The following is a 25,651-nucleotide window of genomic DNA, read 5'->3' as shown; positions in this document are numbered from 1 at the left end:
TATGTACACATACATACACACATATATGTATATATACATACATACTATATACATATGTATATATACATACAAATGTTTATATGTACATACATACAAACATATATATATATATATATATATATATATACATACATATATGTATGTATGTACACATACATACACACATATATGTATATATACATACATACTATATACATATGTATATATACATACAAATGTTTATATGTACATACAAACAAACATATACATATATATATATATATATATATACATACATACATGTATGTATGTACACATACATACATACATATATGTATATATACATACATACTATATACATATGTATATGTACATACAAATGTTTATATGTATATACATCCATACATATATGTACACATACATACAGCATATACTAGGGTTGTATGATATACCGGTTTTAGTATAGTACCGTGATACTAATGAATCATTTTCGTGAGTATACTGCCTCTGAAAGGTACCAGTCTGCCCCCGTCATCACATTGCTGATTTACGAGCAGAGGAGCATGTTCGGCAGCACGCACACACAGAGTACTTACAAGCAGACACAGTGTGTAGACAGAAAAAGGAAAATGGACGCATTTTGGCTTAAAAACTAGATAAAGGTGAAGTTAAAACACCAAGTCCGGCCACAGTCAGCAGTGTTTTAGCTACTTCTAAATCACTAATTCTCGACTCCATGGGGACAAATAAAGTACGTTTCTTATAAGTATTATTATCACTGGAGGACGATGAATAGCTAAACATGCTTCGCTACCGGCGTCAAAATGTAAACAAACGCCATTGGTGGATCGACACCTGACATCCATCCATCCATCCATCCATCCATTTTGTACCGCTTATTCCCTTTCGGGGTCGCGGGGGGCGCTGGCGCCTATCTCAGCTACAATCGGGCGGAAGGCAGGGTACACCCTGGACAAGTCGCCACTTCATCGCAGGGCCAGATAGACAGACAACATTCACACTCACATTCACACACCAGGCATCCACTGTTATGATACCAAGTACGAACCCCGTTTCCATACGAGTTGGGAAATTGTGTTAGATGTAAATATACACGGAATACAATGATTTGCAAATCATTTTCAACCCATATTCAGTTGAATATGCTACAAAGACAACATATTAGATGTTAAAAATGATAAAAAAATGTTTTTGCAAATAATCATTAACTTTAGAATTTGATGCCAGCAACACGTGACAAAAAAGTTGGAAAAGGTGGCAATAAATACTGATAAAGTTGAGGAATGCTCATCAAACACTTATTTGGAACATCCCACAGGTGTGCAGGCTAACTGGGAACAGGTGGGTGCCATGATTGGGTAGAAATGCTAAGTAATTCACAAACAAGGATGGGGCGAGGGTCACCAATTTATAAGCAAATTGTCGAACAGTTTTAGAACAACATTTCTCAACGAGCTATTGCAAGGAATTTAGGAATTTTACCATCTGGTACCTATCTCAGCTACAATCGGGTGGAAGGCACTTACACCTTGGACAAGTCGCCACCACGTCACAAATATATATATATATATATATATATATATATATCCATCCATTTTCTACCGCTTATTCCCTTTGGGGTCGTGGGGAGCGCTGGTGCCTATCTCAGCTACAATCGGGTGGAAGGCACTTACACCTTGGACAAGTCGCCACCACGTCACAAATATATATATATATATATATATATATATATATATATATATATATATATACGAATACATTTTTAGTCCATCTCCATGCAAGCAGAATGAGTTTTTGTTCAACCTGTAAGCTGTTTTGAAACAGTTTCCTCCTAATAATTTCCAGAACCAATGAAATATTGTAAAATAGGTGTAGAAAAGACAAGATGGACTCCCTCCTGCAAAGCACGTCTGGTTGCTACGTACGTGCGTGTCGAAGCCGTTGTGCCGCAGCAGAGCCACAAACTTGATGATCTCGCTCACGTGCGCGTCGTGGTCGGCCTCGTAGGTGACGAAGACCTTCCCTGCACGCCATGACACGTTAGACAGGACAGTGTGGGGGGGGTCAGAGGTCAAGCAACACTCACTCTGCTCCAAAGACAGCGGCATGCTGGGCGACGTCTGCTTCTCCCCAGGACCCCCGCTGAAGTGGCTGCTGTGGGAGAAGAGTAGACCAGGTCAAGTTCACCCCTCTTTCACAACCACACACAGTCCGCCAAGTGGGAATCTAACCTAGACCGAGGTCACGTCAACCGGTCAACCTGTTTGTTTGTCCTTTTATTAAAACTGTCTTTGCTCAAAAAATAATAATGAATCGAAATCAATGTTGTTGTGAATTATTGACCTATTTTTAAGGCTTTTTTAAGTACTTTATCCCACTTTGGGGGTAAAAGATTGCATATTTTGTGTTTTACATAAAAAAAATAAATCTAAGTTTTCTTTGACCAAAAGGATATTAAAAACAAACAAAAAAAAATTAAAAAAATTAAAACTTACTATTGATAAATATATTTAAAGTTAATCAAAATATTTAAGTGATGAAAGTAAAACATTTAAAAAAATGATGTATGACTTATTTTAACACTTTTGCACTTTTACATAAACACACAAATTAACCTCAGTACATAGCATCACATAAAAATAAAAAATAAAAAATACCAAAATACACCATAACTTGCAGTGATTTTTAAAAATAAATAATTCACAACAACCAATGTTGTTATGAATTATTGACATTATCTTAATGTCAATATTCCACTTTGGGGGTAAAAGATTGTATGTTTTGTGTTTTCCATAAAAAAAGCAACAAAGTTTTCTTTTACAAAAAGAACATAAAACAGACACAAAAAAACGTTAAAAAATGTATAAAAACTTACAATCGATGAGTAGAATTTAAAGTTGATCTAAAGATTTAAGGGTTGAAAGTAAAAACGTAAAAAAAAAGATGAACCATTAAATCGGTCAATAAGTCATAAAAACGTTGATTTTGATTTGTTATTATTTTTGAGCAATGCCAGCTCCAAAAAAAAATCCCACTAAAATTGTCAGGGATGCAAAAGTGTTAAAATAAGTCATACATACATACATTGAACCTTTTTTCAAGTGGGGCCCTTTTGAATCCCTGACAATTTTAGTGGGATGTTTTTTTTAACTGTCATTGCTCAAAAATAATAATGAATCAAAATCAATGTTGTTGTGAATTATTGACCTATTTTTAAGGCTTTTTAAAGTACTTTATCCCACTTTGGGGGCGAGAGATTGCATATTTTGTGTTTTACATTAAAAAAAAAATCTAAGTTTTCTTTGACCAAAAGGATATTAAAAACAAACAAAAAAATTAAAAATAATAAAAACTTACTATTGACAAATATGTTTAAAGTTAATCAAAATATTTAAGTGATGAAAGTAAAACATTTAAAAAATTATGTATGACTTATTTGAACACTTTTGCACTTTTACATAAACACACAAATTAACCTCAATACATGGCATCAAATAAAAAAAATATTTAAAAAAAAATACCAAAATACACCATAACTTGCAGTGATTTTTAAAAATAAATAATTCACAACAACCAATGTTGTTATGAATTATTGACATTATCTTAATGTCAATATTCCACTTTGGGGGTAAAAGATTGTATGTTTTGTGTTTTCCATAAAAAAAGCAACAAAGTTTTCTTTTACAAAAAGAACACAAAACACACACAAAAAAAAACGTTAAAAAATGTATAAAAACTTACAATCGACGAGTAGAATTTAAAGTTGATCTAAAGATTTAAGGGTTGAAAGTAAAAACGTAAAAAAAAGATGAACCTTTAAATCGGTCAATAAGTCATAAAAACGTTGATTTTGATTTGTTATTATTTTTGAGCAATGCCAGCTACAAAAAAAAATCCCACTAAAATTGTCAGGGATGCAAAAGTGTTAAAATAAGTCATACATACATACATTGAACCTTTTTTCAAGTGGGGCCCTTTTGAATCCCTGACAATTTTAGTGGGATGTTTTTGTTAAGTGTCATTGATCAAAAATAATAATGAATCAAAATCAATGTTGTTGTGAATTATTGACCTATTTTTAAGGCTTTTTTAAGTACTTTATCCCACTTTGGGGGCGAGAGATTGCATATTTTGTGTTTTACATAAAAAAAATAAATCTAAGTTTTCTTTGACCAAAAGGATATTAAAAACAAAGAAAAAAAAAATAAAAATAATAAAAACTTACTATTGACAAATATATTTAAAGTTAATCAAAATATTTAAGTGATGAAAGTAAAACATTTAAAAAAATGATGTATGACTTATTTTAACACTTTTGCACTTTTACATAAACACACAAATTAACCTCAATACATAGCATCAAATAAAAAAAAATATTTAAAAAACAAAAACAAAATACACCATAACTTGCAGTGATTTATAAAAATAAATATTTCACAACAACCAATGTTGTTATGAATTATTGACATTATCTTAATGTCAATATTCCACTTTGGGGGTAAAAGATTGTATGTTTTGTGTTTTCCATAAAAAAAGCAACAAAGTTTTCTTTTACAAAAAAAACATAAAACAAAAAAAAATGTTAAAAAATGTATAAAAACTTACAATCGATGAGTAGAATTTAAAGTTGATCTAAAGATTTAAGGGTTGAAAGTAAAAACGTAAAAAAAAGATGAACCTTTAAATCGGTCAATAAGTCATAAAAACGTTGATTTTGATTTGTTATTATTTTTGAGCAATGCCAGCTACAAAAAAAAATCCCACTAAAATTGTCAGGGATGCAAAAGTGTTCAAATAAGTCATACATACATACATTGAACCTTTTTTCAAGTGGGGCCCTTTTGAATCCCTGACAATTTTAGTGGGATATTTTTGTTAAGTGTCATTGCTCAAAAATAATAATGAATCAAAATCAATGTTGTTGTGAATTATTGACCTATTTTTAAGGCTTTTTAAGTACTTTATCCCACTTTGGGGGCAAGAGATTGCATATTTTGTGTTTTACATAAAAAAAAAAATCTAAGTTTTCTTTGACCAAAAGGATATTAAAAACAAACAAAAAAATTTAAAATAATAAAAACTTACTATTGACAAATATATTTAAAGTTAATCAAAATATTTAAGTGATGAAAGTAAAACATTTAAAAAATGATGTATGACTTATTTTAACACTTCTGCACTTTTACATAAACACACAAATGAACCTCAATACATAGCATCAAATAAAAAAAAATATTAAAAAAAAACTAAACAAAATACACCATAACTTGCAGTGATTTTTAAAAATAAACAATTCACAACAACCAATGTTGTTATGAATTATTGACATTATCTTAATGTCAATATTCCACTTTGGGGGTAAAAGATTGTATGTTTTGTGTTTTCCATAAAAAAAGCAACAAAGTTTTCTTTTACAAAAAAAACATAAAACACACACAAAAAAACGTTAAAAAATGTATAAAAACTTACAATCGATGAATAGAATTTAAAGTTGATCTAAAGATTTAAGGGTTGAAAGTAAAAACGTAAAAAAAAGATGTATGACTTATTTGAACCTTTTTTCAAGTGGGGCCCTTTTGAATCCCTGACAATTTTAGTGGGATATTTTTGTTAACTGTCATTGCTCAAAAATAATAATGAATCAAAATCAATGTTGTTGTGAATTATTGACCTATTTTTAAGGCTTTTTAAGTACTTTATCCCACTTTGGGGGCGAGAGATTGCATATTTTGTGTTTTACATAAAAAAAATAAATCTAAGTTTTCTTTGACCAAAAGGATATTAAAAACAAACAAAAATTAAAATAATAAAAACTTACTATTGACAAATATATTTAAAGTTAATCAAACTATTTAAGTGATGAAAGTAAAACATTTAAAAAATGATGTATGACTTATTTTAACACTTTTGCACTTTTACATAAACACACAAATTAACCTCAATACATAGCATCAAATAAAAATTAAAAAAAAAAAAAATACCAAAATACACCATAACTTGCAGTGATTTTTAAAAATAAATAATTCACAACAACCAATGTTGTTATGAATTATTGACATTATCTTAATGTCAATATTCCACTTTGGGGGTAAAAGATTGTATGTTTTGTGTTTTCCATAAAAAAAAGCAACAAAGTTTTCTTTTACAAAAAGAACATAAAACACACACAAAAAAACGTTAAAAAATGTATAAAAACTTACAATCGATGAATAGAATTTAAAGTTGATCTAAAGATTTAAGGGTTGAAAGTAAAAACGTAAAAAAAAGATGAACCTTTAAATCGGTCAATAAGTCATAAAAACGTTGATTTTGATTTGTTATTATTTTTGAGCAATGCCAGCTACAAAAAAAAATCCCACTAAAATTGTCAGGGATGCAAAAGTGTTAAAATAAGTCATACATACATACATTGAACCTTTTTTCAAGTGGGGCCCTTTTGAATCCCTGACAATTTTAGTGGGATATTTTTTTTAACTGTCATTGCTCAAAAATAATAATGAATCAAAATCAATGTTGTTGTGAATTATTGACCTATTTTTAACTTTTTTTAAAGTACTTTATCCCACTTTGGGGGCGAGAGATTGCATATTTTGTGTTTTACATAAAAAAAATAAATCTAAGTTTTCTTTGACCCAAAGGATATTAAAAACAAACAAAAAAAATAAAAATAATAAAAACTTACCATTGATAAATATATTTAAAGTTAATCAAAATGTTTAAGTGATGAAAGTAAAACATTTAAAAAATGATATATGACTTATTTTAACACTTTTGCAGACACAAATTAACCTCAATACATAGCATCAAATAAAAAAAATATTTAAAAAACAAAAACAAAATACACCATAACTTGCAGTGATGTTTAAAAATAAATAATTCACAACAACCAATGTTGTTATGAATTATTGACATTATCTTAATGTCAATATTCCACTTTGGGGGTAAAAGATTGTATGTTTTGTGTTTTCCATAAAAAAAGCAACAAAGTTTTCTTTTACGAAAAGAACATAAAACACACACAAAAAAACGTTCAAAAATGTATAAAAACTTACAATCGACGAATAGAATTTAAAGTTGATCTAAAGATTTAAGGGTTGAAAGTAAAAACGTAAAAAAAAGATGAACCATTAAATCGGTCAATAAGTCATAAAACCGTTGATTTTGATTTTGTTATTAATTTTTGAGCAATGCCAGCTACAAAAAAAAATCCCACTAAAATTGTCAGGGATGCAAAAGTGTTAAAATAAGTCATACATACATACATTGAACCTTTTTTCAAGTGGGGCCCTTTTGAATCTCTGACAATTTTAGTGGGATATTTTTTTTAACTGTCATTGCTCAAAAATAATAATGAATCATAATTAACATTTTTATGATTTATGGACCTATTGAAAGCGACAAATACTTCACACCAAATATTCCCCTTTGAAAATTGTTTAAGGAAAAATATTGCATATTTTGTGTTTTACATTTTTAAAAAAAATCTAAGTTTTCTTTGACCAAAAGGATATTAAAAACAAAACAAAAAAATTAAAAATAATAAAAACTTACTATTGACAAATATGTTTAAAGTTAATCAAACTATTTAAGTGGTGAAAGTAAAACATTTAAAAAATGATGTATGACTTATTTTAACACTTTTGCACTTTTACATAAACACACAAATTAACCTCAATACATAGCATCAAATAAAAAAAATATTTAAAAAACAAAAACAAAATACACCATAACTTGCAGTGATTTTTAAAAATAAATAATTCACAACAACCAATGTTGTTATGAATTATTGACATTATCTTAATGTCAATATTCCACTTTGGGGGTAAAAGATTGTATGTTTTGTGTTTTCCATAAAAAAAGCAACAAAGTTTTCTTTTACAAAAAGAACATAAAACAAAAAAAAACGTTAAAAAATGTATAAAAACTTACAATGGACGAATAGATTTTAAAGTTGATCTAAAGATTTAAGGGTTGAAAGTAAAAACGTAAAAAAAAGATGTATGACTTATTTGAACCTTTTTTCAAGTGGGGCCCTTTTGAAGCCCTGACTATTTTAGTGGGATATTTTTTTTAACTGTCATTGCTCAAAAATAATAATGATGTTGGGATGTCGCATGGCTGCAGTTGTGTGTCCCCGAGTATGCAAGAATCCAGGAGAGTTGCGTGGAGGTAAGATGAATTTAATACACAAAAGAAAATAACAAAAGCAAACATAAAGCAGTCGTGCAGATAAACGTTCTCAACATAATATTATCATCGAGCACTGAGGAGTGCTCGAGTGAGACATAAATAGACACTGGTGTGATTGACAGCAGGTGTGAACCGCTGCCAATCAACGAAAAGAGAAAAATAGTGCTCCGTGAATAAAAACAGGAAATACAACAAAATAAGAGCACTGAACCGGAAGTAAATACAAAAACACAAAAAACTAACAGAAATGAAGTGACACATCGTTACAGGACCTCCCCCTCAAGGAACAGATACCAGATGTTCCCTGGGAAAGAAAAAAAAATGGAAAAAAGTCCAAAATGTAAGGGAGGGTGGAGGGAGGATTTGGTGGAGGGTTGCCAAACCTCGTGTCCCCGCAGCCAGCGAGGGAAAGTCAGGTGGCGGCGCCGCGTAGAGCGCCGCTGGAACTGGCGAGGCGGGCGGCCAGGGAACGGCCAAATCACTGGCCGAAAAAGAGGAGAGTGCGCAGGGCAAGGCCACATCCACGGCCGACGTAGAAGCGGGCGCGCTGAAGCAGGCCGGGAAGCAGAAGACGTAACCGGCGGCGTGGAAACCGCAGGCGTCATCAACGGCGTGGAAGTGGCGGATGTCATCGGCGGCGTGAAAGCGGCGGATGTCATCGGCGGCGTGAAAGCGGCGGATGTCATCGGCGGCGTGAAAGCGGCGGACGTCATCGGCGGCGTGAAAGCGGCGGACGTCATCGGCGGCGTGAAAGCGGCGGACGTCATCGGCGGCGTGAAAGCGGCGGACGTCATCGGCGGCGTGAAAGCGGCAGACGTCATCGGCGGCGTGAAAGCGGCAGACGTCATCGGCGGCGTGAAAGCGGCAGGCGTCATCGGAGGCGTGAAAGCGGCAGGCGTCATCGGAGGCGTGATTGTTGCAGATGTCATCGGCGGCGTGAAAGCGGCAGATGACGCCGGGCGAGGAGCAGCAAATGCTGGCCGAGGAATAGCGGATGCCGGCGGTGACGAAGCCCGGCGTGGTGCTGCTCTTGGCGGCGTTGGGGCTCGGCGTGGAGCCGGCGTTGGGGCTCGGCGTGGAGCCGGCGTTGGGGCTCGGCGTGGAGCCGGCGTTGGGGCTAGGCGAAAGCCCGCCAGGGACGTAGATGTCTCCGTGGAAGGAGACGCTGGCGGGGATGACAGCGGTGTGTGCCTGGCTGCACCGCAGTGTATAGTGGGCCCCCCTCCACTAGGTGGCTGCCAGACACCGTTCACACATGCGGGAAAACGTGCCTGCTCGTCGGAGTCCCCCGGTGCGAAAACCAGGGACGGGCGGGAGGGGACCAGGAGGAGGGACGAAGACACGTCCCGTGCCAAGTCCCAGCAGGAGGACAAAAGCGACCTCACTGTGGGCTCCACTGGAGCTCTCGGCGAACCAAAAAAGAGAGCGGGAGCTGGCAAAAAGAGCAGCCGGGGAGCAGCCGCTGGAAGCTGCGTAGGAGCAGGGAGAAGCAGCTCAGCAGACGACGGGAAGGATGGCGGCGGCGGACGTGCCGGTCGGAGAGCCGCAGTCGGCGACGGAGCCGCAGGAGCCGCGAGACGTGAAGGAGGAGGCGGGCGCGCCGGTCGGTGAGCCGTAGCCGGCAGCGTTGCCGAGAGGAAGGATGGCGGCGGAGGACGCGCCGGTCGGAGAGCCGTAGCCGGTAGCGTTGCCGCGGGAGCCGCGAGGCATGCAGGAAGTGGCGGACGTGCTGGTCGGAGAGCCGTAGCCAGCCGTTGAGCCGAGAGGAAAGATGGCGGCGGGGGACGCGCCGGTCGGAGAGCCGAAGCCGGTGGCGTTGCCGCGGGGAGAGGGTCCGCGTCTGTAGGCTGGGACCGCACAAACCTGGCCTTCAAGTCCTCCAGGAATTGTGCGGTCCAGAACGTCGGCTGAGGATTGCCGACAGGGATTCTCGCGAGGACACTTTCTTCTGGCTCGATGATACTGTTGGGATGTCGCATGGCTGCAGTTGTGTGTCCCCGAGTATGCAAGAATCCAGGAGAGTTGCGTGGAGGTAAGATGAATTTAATACACAAAAGAAAATAACAAAAGCAAACATAAAGCAGTCGTGCAGATAAACGTTCTCAACATAATATTATCATCGAGCACTGAGGAGTGCTCGAGTGAGACATAAATAGACACTGGTGTGATTGACAGCAGGTGTGAACCGCTGCCAATCAACGAAAAGAGAAAAATAGTGCTCCGTGAATAAAAACAGGAAATACAACAAAATAAGAGCACTGAACCGGAAGTAAATACAAAAACACAAAAAACTAACAGAAATGAAGTGACACATCGTTACAAATGAATCATAATTAACATTTTTATGATTTATGGACCTATTGAAAGCGACAAATACTTCACACCAAATATTCCCCTTCGAAAATTGTTTAGGGAAAAATATTGCATATTTTGTGTTTGTCATAAAAAAGTAAAGTTTTCAAAGACAAAAAGGCATAAAAAATGTAAAAAATAAACATAAAAACTTATAATCGACAGATGGATCTGAAGTTGATCTGGAGATTTAAGTGTAGAAAGTAAAAAAAAAATAATGACTGACTAATTTTTTAACACTTTTATAAGTGCATCCCTGACAATTTTAGTGGGATTTTTTTTTTAACTGTCATTGGTCAAAATGATTAATGAATTAAAATCAATGTTGTTATGACTTATCAACATATTTGTAAGGCGACCATTGCTATATTCTATTTTGGGGGTAAAAGATTGCATTTTTTGTGATTGACTTAAAAAAAATTAAAATAAAGTTTTCTTTGACCAAAAGGACATAAAACAAACAAAACAAAAAAACATGGAAAAATTATAAAAACTTACAATCGACGAATAGATTTGTAGTTGATCTAAAGATTTAAGTGTTAAAAGTAAAACATTTAAAAAAAAATGTATGTATGACTTATTTTAACACTTTTGCATCCCTGACAATTTTAGTGGGATTTTTTTTTTTGTAGCTGGCATTGCTCAAAAATAATAACAAATCAAAATCAACGTTTTTATGACTTATTGACCGATTTAAAGCGACTATTACTTCACATCAAATATTACACTTTGAAAATTGTTTAGGGAAAAATATTGCGTATTTTGTATTTGTCATAAAAAAGTAAAGCTTTCTATAACAAAAAAGGCATAAAATATATATATATACATATATATATATATATATATATATATATATATATAATATGTATATATATTGGTGTATATGTATGTATATGTGTATATATATTTTTCATTTTAATTTTAGAGATGTGTGTATATATATATGTATATATATATATATATATGTATATATATACATTTTTGTAGAAATGTGTATATATGTACAGTATATGTATATACATACATACATATACATATGAGAGGAAGAGGGTGGTTAATCATTTTGCAATGCAGCTTGCTGAAAATGATGGAAAGCCTGCTGAAAATGATGGAAAGCGCCACTCTACCTAGCAAATGGCGCTGGTGTCAAAGTTGGAATTGACGCTAAACACATGTTAAGATATTCAACACTCTACTGCCATCTGGCAGCTAAAGTGGGTGGTGCAGCCCCAGTTTTGTCATGTTTCATGTGTCAGGTAATGCGTATCAAACAGGGCCCATATGAATGCCCCTCCTGCGTAAGGTCACCGGGGCTCTAAATGAGACTGGAGAGAAAAAAAGGCGAACTCACATTGGCGTGAAGGCCCCCCAGGGAGGTCTGCAGGCACCTGAAAGTGGACAAGAAGAAGGTGAGAGGGGGGGACAAGTTGGGGGACAAGTAGGGACTTACATTGAGGACCGTTGTCCGCCCGCATCTGCTGGAAGCACGGGTGGATGTTGAAGGCGTCTGCAGGACACTGGGCCCAGCAGGCCGCCCCCGGGGGCGAGCACATGTAGGGGGGAAGGGTGTGGTGACGGCTGGGCGGCTCTGAGCGCAGGGAGAAGGGCTGCTCCAGGCTGCTCAGGGACTTGCTCTCGCCGCAGCAGCCGCACGGCTCCTTGGAGGACGCCGCGCTGCTGGGGTAGCCCGACCAGCTGCCCGACGGGCCCGAGGGTGGCGGCCACACGCCGTCGGCCAGGCTGGGGAAGGGAGCCGGCGGGTAGGAGCGGGAGCCCAGGTGGCCGTCTTCTCCGTCCGGCCGGAGGGAGGGGTCTGAGAAGGAGTCCGGGTGGTAAAGGCGGGCACACGTGGAGTCCGTGTTGGGGCCGGCTGGTCGCTGCTTGCAGCTCATGGTCTCGTCGTCTTCTTCAGGAATGTTTTCGCCCAGGAACCAACTGCACATGCGGACCACCATCAAAATCTCAAAAGGTCCACTGCCAACCTGCAGCTTTTTCTTTGGCTTTTTTTGCCACCATGACAACAAAGTCTGACCATACACCACATGGCGGCGCTTTTCCTCAAATTTGTTAGCTGGACTGGGACTGTACTTGTCTAATTGACCCCTATGTACATGTATGTATATATGTATGTACATGTATTTATGTATACTATGTATATACAGTCGTGGTCAAAAGTTTACATACACCTGTAAAGAACATAATGTCATGGCTGTCTTGAGTTTCCAATCATTTCGACAACTCTTATTTTAGAGTGATCGGAGCACATACTTGTTGCTCACAAAAAACATTCGTGAAGTTTGCTTCTTTTATGAAGTTATTCTGGCTCTACTGAAAATGTGAGCAAATGTGCTGGGTCAAAAGTATACATACAGCAATGTTAATATTTGCTTCCATGTCCCTTGGCAAGTTTCACTGCAATAAGGCGCTTTTGGTAGCCATCCACAAGCTTCTGCTTAAATTTACGACCACTCCTCTTGACAAATTTGGTGCAGTTCAGCTAAATTTGTTGGTTTTCTGACATGGACTTGCTTCTTTAGCATTGTCCACATGTTTAAGTCAGGACTTTGGGAAGGCCATTCTAAAACATTCATTCTAGCCTGATTTAGCCATTCCTTTACCACTTTTGAGGTGTGTTTGGGGTCATAGTCCTGTTGGAACACCCAACTGCGCCCAAGACCCAACCTCCGGGCTGATGATTCTCGCTTGTCCTGAATAACTTAGATGTAATCCTCCTTTTGTCATTGTCCCATTTACTCTCTGTAAAGCACCAGTTCCTTTGGCAGTAAAACAGCCCCACACCATAATACTACTACCGCCACCATGCTTGACGGTAGTTATGGTGTTCCTGGGATTAAAGGCCTTACCTTTTCTCCTTTCTTGCTAGGTATTGTGGCCAAACAGCTAAATGTTTGTTTCATTTGACATCACATGGACAAAGATAATACCTTCTGGGAGAAATTTCTGTGGTTAGATGAAAGAAAAATTGAGCTGTTTGGCCACAATACCCAGCAATATGTTTGGGGGAGAAAAAGTGAGGCCTCTAATCCCAGGAAGACCATCCCTACTGTCAAGCATGGTGGTGCTTGAAAAAAGAGGATTACCGTAGTTTTCGGAGTACAAGTTGCTCCGGAGTATAAGTCGCACCTGCCGAAAATGCATAATAAAGAAAGAAAAAAACATATTTTAGTCGCACTGGATTATAAGTCGCATTTTTTGATAAAACCCAACACCAAGAATATATATATATATATATATATATATATATATATATACATACATACACACACACACATACATACACACACACGAATATATATATATATATATATATATATATATATATATACATCCATCAATTTTCTCATAGTCATCATTGTCATTGTCACCAACGTCCCACTGGGGTGAGTTTTTCCTTGCCCTTATGTGGGCTCTACCGAGGATGTCGTTGTGGTTTGTGCAGCCCTTTGAGACATTTGGGATTTAGGGCTATATAAATAAACATTGATTGATTGATATATACATCCATCAATTTTCTACCGCTTATTCCCTTTGGGGTCGCGGGGGGCACTGTTGCCTATCTCAGCTACAATCGGGCGGAAGGCGGCGTACACCCTGGACAAGTCGCCACCTCAACGCAGTATATATATATATATATATATATATATATATATATATATATATATATATATATATATATATATATATATATATATATATATATGTGTGTTAGGTCAGGAAAAAAAAAACTAATCATAAAAAAAACAACCTATAATCGACATATCTGAAGTTGATCTCGAGAGTCACACGGTGAATAATAAAGATGCAAAAAAGTATGACTTTTTTTAAACACTTTTTTGGATGGGACCCTTACAGACCCCTGAGAGTTTTAGTGGGATTTTTGCTTTTTAACTGTCATTGCTCCAAAAAAAAAAAAAAAAAAAAAAAAATCAATGTAGACCAGGGGTGCCCATTACGTCGATCGCGAGCTACCAGTCGACCGCGGGGGGTGTGTCAGTCGATCTCCAGCCAGGCTTTTAAAAAAAATAGACCTAAAAATGAGTGATCATCAATCTTCACCAAGACGTCACTTAAATGACATTCACGGTACCGGAGGGTCTTGTGAGATGACGCTGGCTGCTGCAAGATCATTATTATGAAAATATGACCGAGAGGAAAGCGAGAAACACTTTTTATTTCAACAGACTCTCGCGCCGTACCTTCCGTCAAAACTCTAAAGGCCGACTGCACATTTCCTATCTTCACAATAAAAGCCCTGCTTCATGCTGCCTGCGCTAACTAAATACAGAGTCTCGGAAAACTGGCGTGCACAAGCGATCCCTCAGAAAGCTGGTGTGCACATCACTTGTGCACGCCAGCTTTCTGAGACTCTTATTTTGTTAGCGCAGGCAGCATGAAGCAGGGCTTTTATTGTGAAGATAGGAAATGTGCAGAGTTTTGACGGAAGGGACGGCGCGAAAGTCTGTTGAAATAAAAAGTGTTTCTCGCCTTCCTCTCTATCATTTTTTCATAATAATGAACTGGCAGCAGCCAGCGTCATCTCACAAGACCCTCGGGTGCCGTGAATGTCAATCAAGCAAGCTACGGAATTTGCCGCCAATGTTTTTCTTGTAAAGTGTATGGAAGCTGGATGAATTAGATGCCAAAAACCAACCACTTTCATGTGGTATTGTACAGAAAGGACAACTTTTTTTCTCCTCCATTTGAAAATGTGGGCGTTATCATCATTACTGTCTGATTCCAATCAATGCAAGTCATCAGAATCAGGTAATACACCAACTTATATTCTTGTCTTTGTGAAAGAAAGACATCTATATGTGTTACACATGCTTGTATTATCATTAAACACATTTAACTTGTTTACAAAAATGTCTCTTTCATAAATAAATAAATATAAATGAGGTAGATCCCCTCGAGTTGGTCAATTGAAAAGTAGCTCGCCTGCAGAAAAAGTGTGGGCACCCCTGATGTAGACCTATTTAAGGCTCCAGTTACTTCACATCACATGTTACACTTTGAAAATAAAATATATTGTATTGGTTTGGAAAATGAAAACTATCAAAAAGGCCCCCCCATCTTTCAGTGTGGCCCTCAGTAGAAAAAGTTTGGACGCTCCTGCTCTAGTGATTCCTCACAAATACTTGAATCTGTTTTCCATGTGGGCCAGCATGTTCTTAACTCAGCACTTTTAACGCCACCATTTCACAGCCCTATAAAATACCACTAAGTGGCAGCATCGCACTGCAGAGACCTTGACTGCACCTCCACATGACTAGTCTTCAGAGTGAAAATTTAAAAATTAAATTAAATTAAAAAATAATCGCAATGATGTGACCGACTCACCTATTCAGAGATTTGGAACCTGGTAGCATCGTTGATCCTCCTCACATCCATGTGTGTGTTGACATCTCACCTCAACGCTCACTCCGGACTACAATACAAAGGTACAGCTCTATAAAAGCACTTTTTCATTCATCTTTTATCGATATTTTCAATGTCCCATAATGTACTTTAATGTACCACCCCTCCAACACACGATTATTAATAGTATCATTTGTAATATTGTTATAAGTACACCTCTGCATAACACTGTATCCTTTATAAACTTAGTGAAGTGAATTGTGAATTATATTTATATAGCGCTTTTCTCTAGTGACTCAAGGCGCTTTACATAGTGAAACCCAATATCAAAGTTACATTTAAACCAGTGTGGGTGGCACTGGGAGCAGGTGGGTAAAGTGTCATGCCCAAGGACACAACGGCAGTGACTAGGATGGCGGAAGCGGGGAATCGAACCTGCAACCCTCAAGTTGCTGGCACGGCCACTCTACCAACCGAGCTATGCCTAAACTTAAATAAAACAAAAACAAAAAAATACGGATCACCTTACAAAGAATAACTTGAGCATTTTGAAATGTTTTTTTAAAATGTAAAGTGCTATATAGAAAGACATTATTAATATTATTAACAATGTTTATTAGTCTATGACAGAAACGATTTAAAGTCCATCAATTTGCCTGAAATAAAAAATAAATAAATCATAAACGATAAACATTGTTTGACTGACTTGAACTACTTGATACAAAAGAAAAAAAACTCAATAACCAATTCAAATCGGTATGTTATGCACAGTATATGTAAGAAATGTAACATCTATGTAATGTACAGTATATGTAACAACTGTAACACCTATGTAATGTACAGTATATGTAACAACTGTAACACCTATGTAATGTACAGTATATGTAACAACTGTAACACCTATGTAATGTACAGTATATGTAAGAAATGTAACATCTATGTAATGCACAGTATATGTAAGAAATGTAACATCTATGTAATGTACAGTATATGTAACAACTGTAACACCTATGTAATGTACAGTACATGTAAGACATGTAACATCTGTGTAATGTACAGTATATGTAACAACTGTAACACCTATGTAATGTACAGTATATGTAACAACTGTAACACCTATGTAATGTACAGTATATGTAAGAAATGTAACATCTATGTAATGCACAGTATATGTAAGAAATGTAACATCTATGTAATGCACAGTATATTCAAGAAATGTAACATCTATGTAATGTACAGTATATGTAAGAAATGTAACATCTATGTAATGTACCATATATGTAATGTACAGTATATGTAACAACTGTAACACCTATGTAATGTACAGTATATGTAACAACTGTAACACCTATGTAATGTACAGTATATGTAACAGCTGTAACATACATGTAATGGACAGTATATGTAATAACTGTAACATCTATGTAATGTACCAATGATTGTCACACACAGACTTGTTGTGGTGAAATGTGTCCTCTGCATTTGATCACCTCCTTGGAGGTGAGGAGAGCAGTGGGCAGCAGCGGTGCCGCGCCCGGGAATCATTTCTGGTGATTTAAGCCCCAATTCCAACCCTTGATGCTGAGTGCCAAGCAGGGAGGCAACCTCCCGATCTCAGGGCGGACACTCTAACCACTAGGCCACTGAGTAGGTTGTATATGTGACAACTGTAACATCTCTATGTAATGTACCGTATATGTAACAACTGTAACATCTATTTCATGTACAGTATATGTAACAACTGTAACATCTCTATGTAATGTACAGAATATAAAATAATTGTACCATCTATGTTATTTACAGAATAAGTAACAACTGTAACAGCTCTATGTGATGTACAGTATATGAAAAAAAATTAACATCTATGTAATGTATAATGTATTTATAATAACTGTAACATCTATGTAATGTACAGTATATGTAACAACTGTAACATCTCTATGTAATGTACCGTATATGTAACAACTGTAACATCTATTTCATGTACAGTATATGTAACAACTGTAACATCTCTATGTAATGTACGGTATATAAAATAATTGTACCATCTATGTTATTTACAGAATATGTAACAACTGTAACAGCTCTATGTGATGTACAGTATATGAAAAAAACTTAACATATATGTAATGTGTAATGTATTTATAATAACTGTAACATCTATGTAATGTACAGTATATGTAACAACTGTAACTTCTCTATGTAATGTACCGTATATGTAACAACTGTAACATCTATTTCATGTACAGTATATGTAACAACTGTAACATCTCTATGTAATGTACAGAATATAAAATAATTGTACCATCTATGTTATTTACAGAATAAGTAACAACTGTAACAGCTTTATGTGATGTACAGTATATGAAAAAAAATTAACATCTATGTAATGTATAATGTATTTATAATAACTGTAACATATATGTAATGTACAGTATATGTAACAACTGTAACATCTCTATGTAATGTACCGTATATGTAACAACTGTAACATCTATGTAATGTACAGTATATGTAACAACTGTAACATCTCTATGTAATGTACAGTATATAAAATAATTGTACCATCTATGTTATTTACAGAATATGTAACAACTGTAAGGCGCAGTCGTCTGCAAAGAGATGATCACGGACCACAGTTTCCTCGTCCTTTGTAACAGCATTGAGTCGCCGAAGGTTGAAGAGCTTGCCATCGGTTCTTGGACTTTGACAAACTTTGATATCTGAGGCACAACCCTGGATTCTCTGTAGCAAAGGCTTCGGTCAACATTGCAGAAAAAATCCTGCTCCATTGTACCACTCGAGACGGGGTACTTTCCAGGTCTACCGCTTTTAGGGTTTTCTCCTTTGATCTGAATTGAAGGTTCAACATATTGATTACTCGGTGCGGGTTGACGGATGACTTCCGTCTTCTTTGTGCTTATTGTTCGGCCGGAGTTGTCACAAGCCCTTGAGAACTCCTTGACACTGCGTTGCGTATCTGGTTCAGTCGTTTAATTCAAGGCGCAGTCGTCTGCAAAGAGAGGATCACGGACCACAGTTTCCTCGGCCTTTGTAACAGCATTGAGTCGCCAAAGGTTGAAGAGCTTGCCATCGGTTCTCGGACTTTGACAAACTTTGATATCTGAGGCACAACCCTGGATTCTCTGTAGCAAAGGCTTCCGTCAACATTGCAGAAAAAATCCTGCTCCATTGTACCACTCGAGACGGGGTACTTCCCAGGTCTACCGCTTTTAGGGTTTTCTCCTTTGACTTGAATTGAAGGTTCAACATATTGATTACTCGGTGTGGGTTGACGGATGACTTCCGTCTTCTTTGTGCTTATTGTTTGGCCGGAGTTGTCACAAGCCCTTGAGAACTGCTTGACACTGCGTTGCGTATCTGGTTCAGTCATTTAATTTAAGGCGCAGTCGTCTGCAAAGAGAGGATCACGGACCACAGTTTCCTCGGCCTTTGTAACAGCATTGAGTCGCCGAAGGTTGAAGAGCTTGCCATCGGTTCTTGGACTTTGACAAACTTTGATATCTGAGGCACAACCCTGGATTCTCTGTAGCAAAGGCTTCGGTCAACATTGCAGAAAAAATCCTGCTCCATTGTACCACTCGAGACGGGGTACTTCCCAGGTCTACCGCTTTCAGGGTTTTCTCCTTTGACCTGAATTGAAGGTTCAACATATTGATTACTCGGTGTGGGTTGACGGATGACTTCCGTCTTCTTTGTGCTTATTGTTCGGCCGGAGTTGTCACAAGCCTTTGAGAACTGCTTGACACTGCGTTGCGTATCTGGTTCAGTCGTTTAATTCAAGGCGCAGTCGTCTGCAAAGAGAGGATCACGGACCACAGTTTCCTCGGCCTTTGTAACAGCATTGAGTCGCCGAAGGTTGAAGAGCTTGCCATCGGTTCTTGGACTTTGACAAACTTTGATATCCGAGGCACAACCCTGGATTCTCTGTAGCAAAGGCTTCCGTCAACATTGCAGAAAAAATCCTGCTCCATTGTAATTAACATGTTATAATTCACAACTAGACACCCAAACATGTCTAAATCTCCCAAAAGTAGTCTCACTTTTTTTGCTACATATTTTTTCGTATTAATGTTTTCAACGTTTTTACAGTTTTGTTATTGACGTGTAATTAACGTGTTATAAATCATAACCAGACACCCAAACATGTCTAAATCTCCTAAAAGTAGTCTCACTTTTTTTGCTACATATTTTTTCGTATTCATTTTTTTAACGTTTTTACAGTTTTGTTGTTAACGTGTAATAATTTTTAAACGTTTTACAGTTTTGTTATTAACGTGTAATTAACGTGTTAAAATTCATAACCAGACACCGAAACATGTCAAAATCTCAGCAAACTTGTCTCACTTGTTTGTGCTACAATTTTTTTTGTATCAATGTTTTTAACGTTTTTACAGTTTTGTTATTAACATGTAATTAACGTGTTATAATTTGAAACAAGACACCGAAACGTCAAAATCTCCCCAAACGTTGCTCACTTGTTTGTGCTACAATTTTTTTTTGTATTAATGTTTTCAACGTTTTTAAAGTTTTGTTATTAACGTGTAATTAACGTGTTATAATTCAGAACCAGCCACCCAAACATGTTTAAATCTCACTGAACTAGTCTCACTTTTTTTGCTTCATATTTTTCTGTATTAACGTTTTTACAGTTTTGTTATTAACGTGTAATTATCACAACTAGACACCAAAACATGTCAAAATCTCCCCAAACATATCTCACGTGTTTGTGCTACAATTTTTTTGTATTAATGTTTTCAACGTTTTTACAGTTTTGTTATTGACGTGTAATTAACGTGTTATAAATCATAACCAGACACCCAAACATGTCTAAATCTCCCAAAAGTAGTCTCACTTTTTTTGCTACATATTTTTTCGTATTAATGTTTTTAACGTTTTTACAGTTTTGTTGTTAACGTGTAATAATTTTTAAACGTTTTACAGTTTTGTTATTAACGTGTAATTAACGTGTTAAAATTCATAACCAGACACCGAAACATGTCAAAATCTCAGCAAACTTGTCTCACTTGTTTGTGCTACAATTTTTTTTGTATCAATGTTTTAAACGTTTTTACAGTTTTGTTATTAACTTGTAATTAACGTGTTATAATTTGAAACAAGACACCGAAACGTCAAAATCTCCCCAAACATTGCTCACTTGTTTGTGCTACAATTTTTTTTGTATTAATGTTTTCAACGTTTTTAAAGTTTTGTTATTAACGTGTTATAATTCAGAACCAGCCAGCCAAACATGTTTAAATCTCACTAAACTAGACTCAGTTTTTTTGCTTCATATTTTTCTGTTTTAACGTTTTTACAGTTTTGTTATTAATGTGTAATTATCGTGTTACAATTCACAACTAGACACCAAAACATGTCAAAATCTCCCCAAACATATCTCACGTGTTTGTGCTACAATTTTTTTGTATTAATGTTTTCAACGTTTTTACAGTTTTGTTATTGACGTGTAATTAACGTGTTATAAATCATAACCAGACACCCAAACATGTCTAAATCTCCCAAAAGTAGTCTCACTTTTTTTGCTACATATTTTTTCGTATTAATGTTTTTAACGTTTTTACAGTTTTGTTGTTAACGTGTAATAATTTTTAAACGTTTTACAGTTTTGTTATTAACGTGTAATTAACGTGTTAAAATTCATAACCAGACACCGAAACATGTCAAAATCTCAGCAAACTTGTCTCACTTGTTTGTGCTACAATTTGTTTTTGTATCAATGTTTTAAACGTTTTTACAGTTTTCTTATTAACTTGTAATTAACGTGTTATAATTTGAAACAAGACACCGAAACGTCAAAATCTCCCCAAACGTTGCTCACTTGTTTGTGCTACAATTTTTTTTTGTATTAATGTTTTCAACGTTTTTACAGTTTTGTTATTGAGGTGTAATTAACGTGTTATAAATCATAACCAGACACCCAAACATGTCTAAATCTCCCAAAAGTAGTCTCACTTTTTTTGCTACATATTTTTTCGTATTAATGTTTTTAACGTTTTTACAGTTTTGTTGTTAACGCGTAATAATTTTTAAACGTTTTACAGTTTTGTTATTAACGTGTAATTAACGTTTTATAATTCACAACAAGACACCGAAACATGTCAAAATCTCCCCAAACTTGTCTCACTTGTTTGTGCAACAATTTTTTTCTATTAATGTTTTCAACGTTTTTACAGTTTTGTTATTAACATGTAATTAACCTGTTGGAATTCATAACCAGACACCCAAACATGTCTAAATCTCCCAAACCTAGTCTCACTTTTTTGGCTACATATTTTTTGTATTAATGTATTTAACATTTTTACAGGTTTGTTACCAACCAAACATGTCAAAATCTCCCCAAAATTGTCTCACTTGTTTGTGCTGCAATTTTTTTGTATTGCTTTCAACATTTTTTAAATTTTGTTATATTTGTAACCAGACACCCAAAGATGTCTAAATCTCCCAAAACCAGTCTCACTTTTTGCTACATATTTTTTGTATGAATGTTTTTAACGTTTTTACAGTTTTGTTATCAATGTGTAATTAACGTGTTACATTTTTTAAACGTTTTACAGTTTTGATTTTAACGTGTCATTAACGTATTATAATTCACAACTAAACACCGAAACATGTCAAAATCTCCCCAAACATGTCTCACTTGTTTGTGCTACAATTTTTTTTGTATTGTTTTCAACCTTTTTACAGTTTTGTTATCAATGTGTAATAGACGTGTTACAATTCACAACTAGACACCGAAACATGTCCAAATCTCCCCAAACGTGTCTCACTTGTTTGTGCTTCAGGTTTTTTTTGTATAAATGTTTTCAACATTTTTACAGTTTTGTTACTAACATGTAATTAGCGTAATTCATAACCAGACACCCAAACATGTCTAAATCTCCCAAAACTAGTCTCACTTTGTTTGCTACATATTTTTTTGTATTAAATGTTTTCAACGTTTTTAAAGTTTTGTTATTCACATTTAGTTAATGTGTTATAATTTTTAAACAATTTACAGTCATTAATATGTAATTAACGTGTTATAATTCACAACTAGACACCGAAGCATGTCAAAATCTCCCCAAACTTGTCTCACTTGTTTGTGCTACAATTGTTTTTGTATTAATGTTTTTAACGCTTTACAGTTGTGTTATTAATGTGTAATTAACGTGTTATAAATCATAATCAGACACCCAAACATGTCAAAATCTCACCAAACTTGTCTCACTTGTTTGTGCTATGATTTTTTTTGTAATGTTTCATCGTTTTTAACGTCTTAACAGTTGTGTTATTAACGTGTAATTCACATGTTAAAATTCCTAACCAGACACCCAAACATGTCAAAGTCTCCCCAAATTTGTCTCAGTTCTTTATGCTAAAAAAATAATTGTATTAATGTTTTTTCAACATTTCACAGTTTTGTTATTAACGTGTAACTAACATGTTATAATTCATTACTAGACACCCAAACATGTCAAAATCTCTCCAAACCTGTCTCACTTGTTTGTGCTACAATTTTATTTGTATTAATGTTTTTAACGGTTTTACAGTATTGTTATTAACGTGTAATTAACGTGTTATCATTTTTAAACGTTTTACAGTTTTGTTATCGATGTGTAATTAACGTGTTATCATTCACAACTAGACACCGAAATATGTCTAAATCTCCCCAAACTTATCTCACTTTTTTGTGCTACAGTTTTTTTTGTATTAATGTTTTCAACGTTTTTACAGTTTTGTTACTAACATGTAATTAACATGTTATAGTTCATAACCAGACACCCAAAGATGTCCAAATCTCCCAAAACAAGTCTCACTTTTTTCTCTACATATTTTTTTGTATTAATGTTTTCAACGTTTCTACAGTATTGTTATTAACGTGTAATTAACGTGTTATCATTGTCAAAGGTTTTACTGTTTTGTTATTAACGTGTAATTAACGTGTTACAATTCACAACTACACACCGAAACATGTCAAAATCTCCCCAAACGTATCTCACTTGTTTGTGGTATAATTTTTTTTTGTATTATGTTTTCAACGTTTTTACAGTTTTGTTACTAACGTTTAATTAACGTCTTATAATTTTTAAACGTTTTACAGTTTTGTTATTAACGTGTAATTAACATGTTATAATTCACAACTAGACACCAAAACATTTCAAAATCTCCCCAAACTTGTCTCAATTGTTTGTGCAACACATTTTTTTGTATTAATGTTTTCAACGTTTTTACAGTTTTGTGACTAACGTGTAATTAACTTTAATTCATGACCAAACACCGAAACATGTCAAAATCTCCCCAAAGTTGTCTCACTTGTTTGTGCTACAACTGTTTTTGTATTAACGATTTTAACGTTTCTACAGTATTGTTATTAACGTGTAATTAACGTGTTATCATTGTCGAAGGTTTTACTGTTTTGTTATTAACGTGTAATTAACGTGTTACAATTCACAACTAGACACCGAAACATGTCAAAATCTCTCCAAACGTATCCCACTTGTTTGTGCTATAATTTTTTTTGTATTATGTTTTCAACGTTTTTACCGTTTTGTTACTAACGTTTAATCAACGTGTTATAATTTTTAAATGTTTTACAGTTTTGTTATTAATGTGTAATTAACATGTTATAATTCACAACTAGACACCAAAACATTTCAAAATCTCCCCAAACGTATCTCACTTGTTTGTGCTATAATTTTTTTTTGTATTATGTTTTCAGCGTTTTTACAGTTTTGTCACTAACGTTTGATTAACGTGTTATAATTTTTAAACGTTTTACAGTTTTGTTATTAACATGTTATAATTCACAACTAGACACCAAAACATTTCAAAATCTCCCCAAACTTGTCTCGATTGTTTGTGCAACACATTTTTTTGTATTGTTTTCAACGTTTTTACAGTTTTGTGACTAACGTGTAATTAACTTTAATTCATGACCAAACACCGAAACATGTCAAAATCTCCCCAAAGTTGTCTCACTTGTTTGTGCTACAATTTTTTTTGTATTAATGTTTTTAACGTTTCTACAGTATTGTTATTAACGTGTGATTAACGTGTTATCATTGTCGAAGGTTTTACTGTTTTGTTATTAACGTGTAATTAACGTGTTACAATTCACAACTAGACACCGAAACATGTCAAAATCTCCCCAAACGTATCTCACTTGTATGTGCTATAATTTTTTTTTTGTATTATGTTTTCAACATTTTTACAGTTTTGTTACTAACGTTTAATTAACGTGTTATAATTTTTAAACGTTTTACAGTTTTGTTATTAACGTGTAATTAACATGTTATAATTCACAACTAGACACCGAAACATGTCAAAATCTCCCCAAACGTATGTCACTTGTTTGTGCTATGATTTTTTTTGTATTATGTTTTCAACGTTTCTACAGTTTTGTTACTAACGTTTAATCAACGTGTTATAATTTTTAAACGTTTTACAGTTTTGTTATTAATGTGTAATTAACATGTTATAATTCACAACTAGACACCAAAACATTTCAAAAATCTCCCCAAACTTGTCTCGATTGTTTGTAAAACACATTTTTTTGTATTAATGTTTTCAACGTTTTTACAGTTTTGTGACTAACGTGTAATTAACTTTAATTCATGACCAAACACCGAAACATGTCAAAATCTCCCCAAAGTTGTCTCACTTGTTTGTGCTACAATTTTTTTATATTAATGTTTTTAACGTTTCTACA

The 25,651-nt window shown here is 35.2% G+C and overlaps 1 protein-coding gene across 3 annotated transcripts in view; it reads right to left on the bottom strand.

The window, feature by feature from the left end:
* Nucleotides 1-25,651, bottom strand: part of LOC133543313 (E3 ubiquitin ligase TRAF3IP2-like) — a 56,531-nt gene that overhangs the window by 22,137 nt on the left and 8,743 nt on the right. For 2 of the 3 annotated variants that reach the window (XM_061887809.1, XM_061887808.1), the window contains exons 4-8: nt 15,904-15,991; nt 11,993-12,477; nt 11,894-11,930; nt 2,087-2,154; nt 1,926-2,023 (exon numbers count right to left, since the gene is read on the bottom strand). In XM_061887809.1, the coding sequence (XP_061743793.1) occupies nt 1,926-2,023; nt 2,087-2,154; nt 11,894-11,930; nt 11,993-12,477; nt 15,904-15,932 (717 nt within the window). In that variant the 5' untranslated portion in view covers nt 15,933-15,991. Of the gene's footprint in view, nt 1-1,925; nt 2,024-2,086; nt 2,155-11,893; nt 11,931-11,992; nt 12,478-13,643; nt 13,687-15,903; nt 15,992-25,651 lie in introns of all 3 variants that reach the window. The other variant, XM_061887810.1, reaches the window with a different exon arrangement.

Source organism: Nerophis ophidion, linkage group LG26 (genome assembly GCF_033978795.1).
Source record: "Nerophis ophidion isolate RoL-2023_Sa linkage group LG26, RoL_Noph_v1.0, whole genome shotgun sequence".
Taxonomy (NCBI): Eukaryota; Metazoa; Chordata; class Actinopteri; order Syngnathiformes; family Syngnathidae; genus Nerophis; species Nerophis ophidion.
The sequence above is the reverse complement of the archived record's forward strand: the minus strand, read 5'-3'. Positions and strand labels throughout refer to the sequence as shown.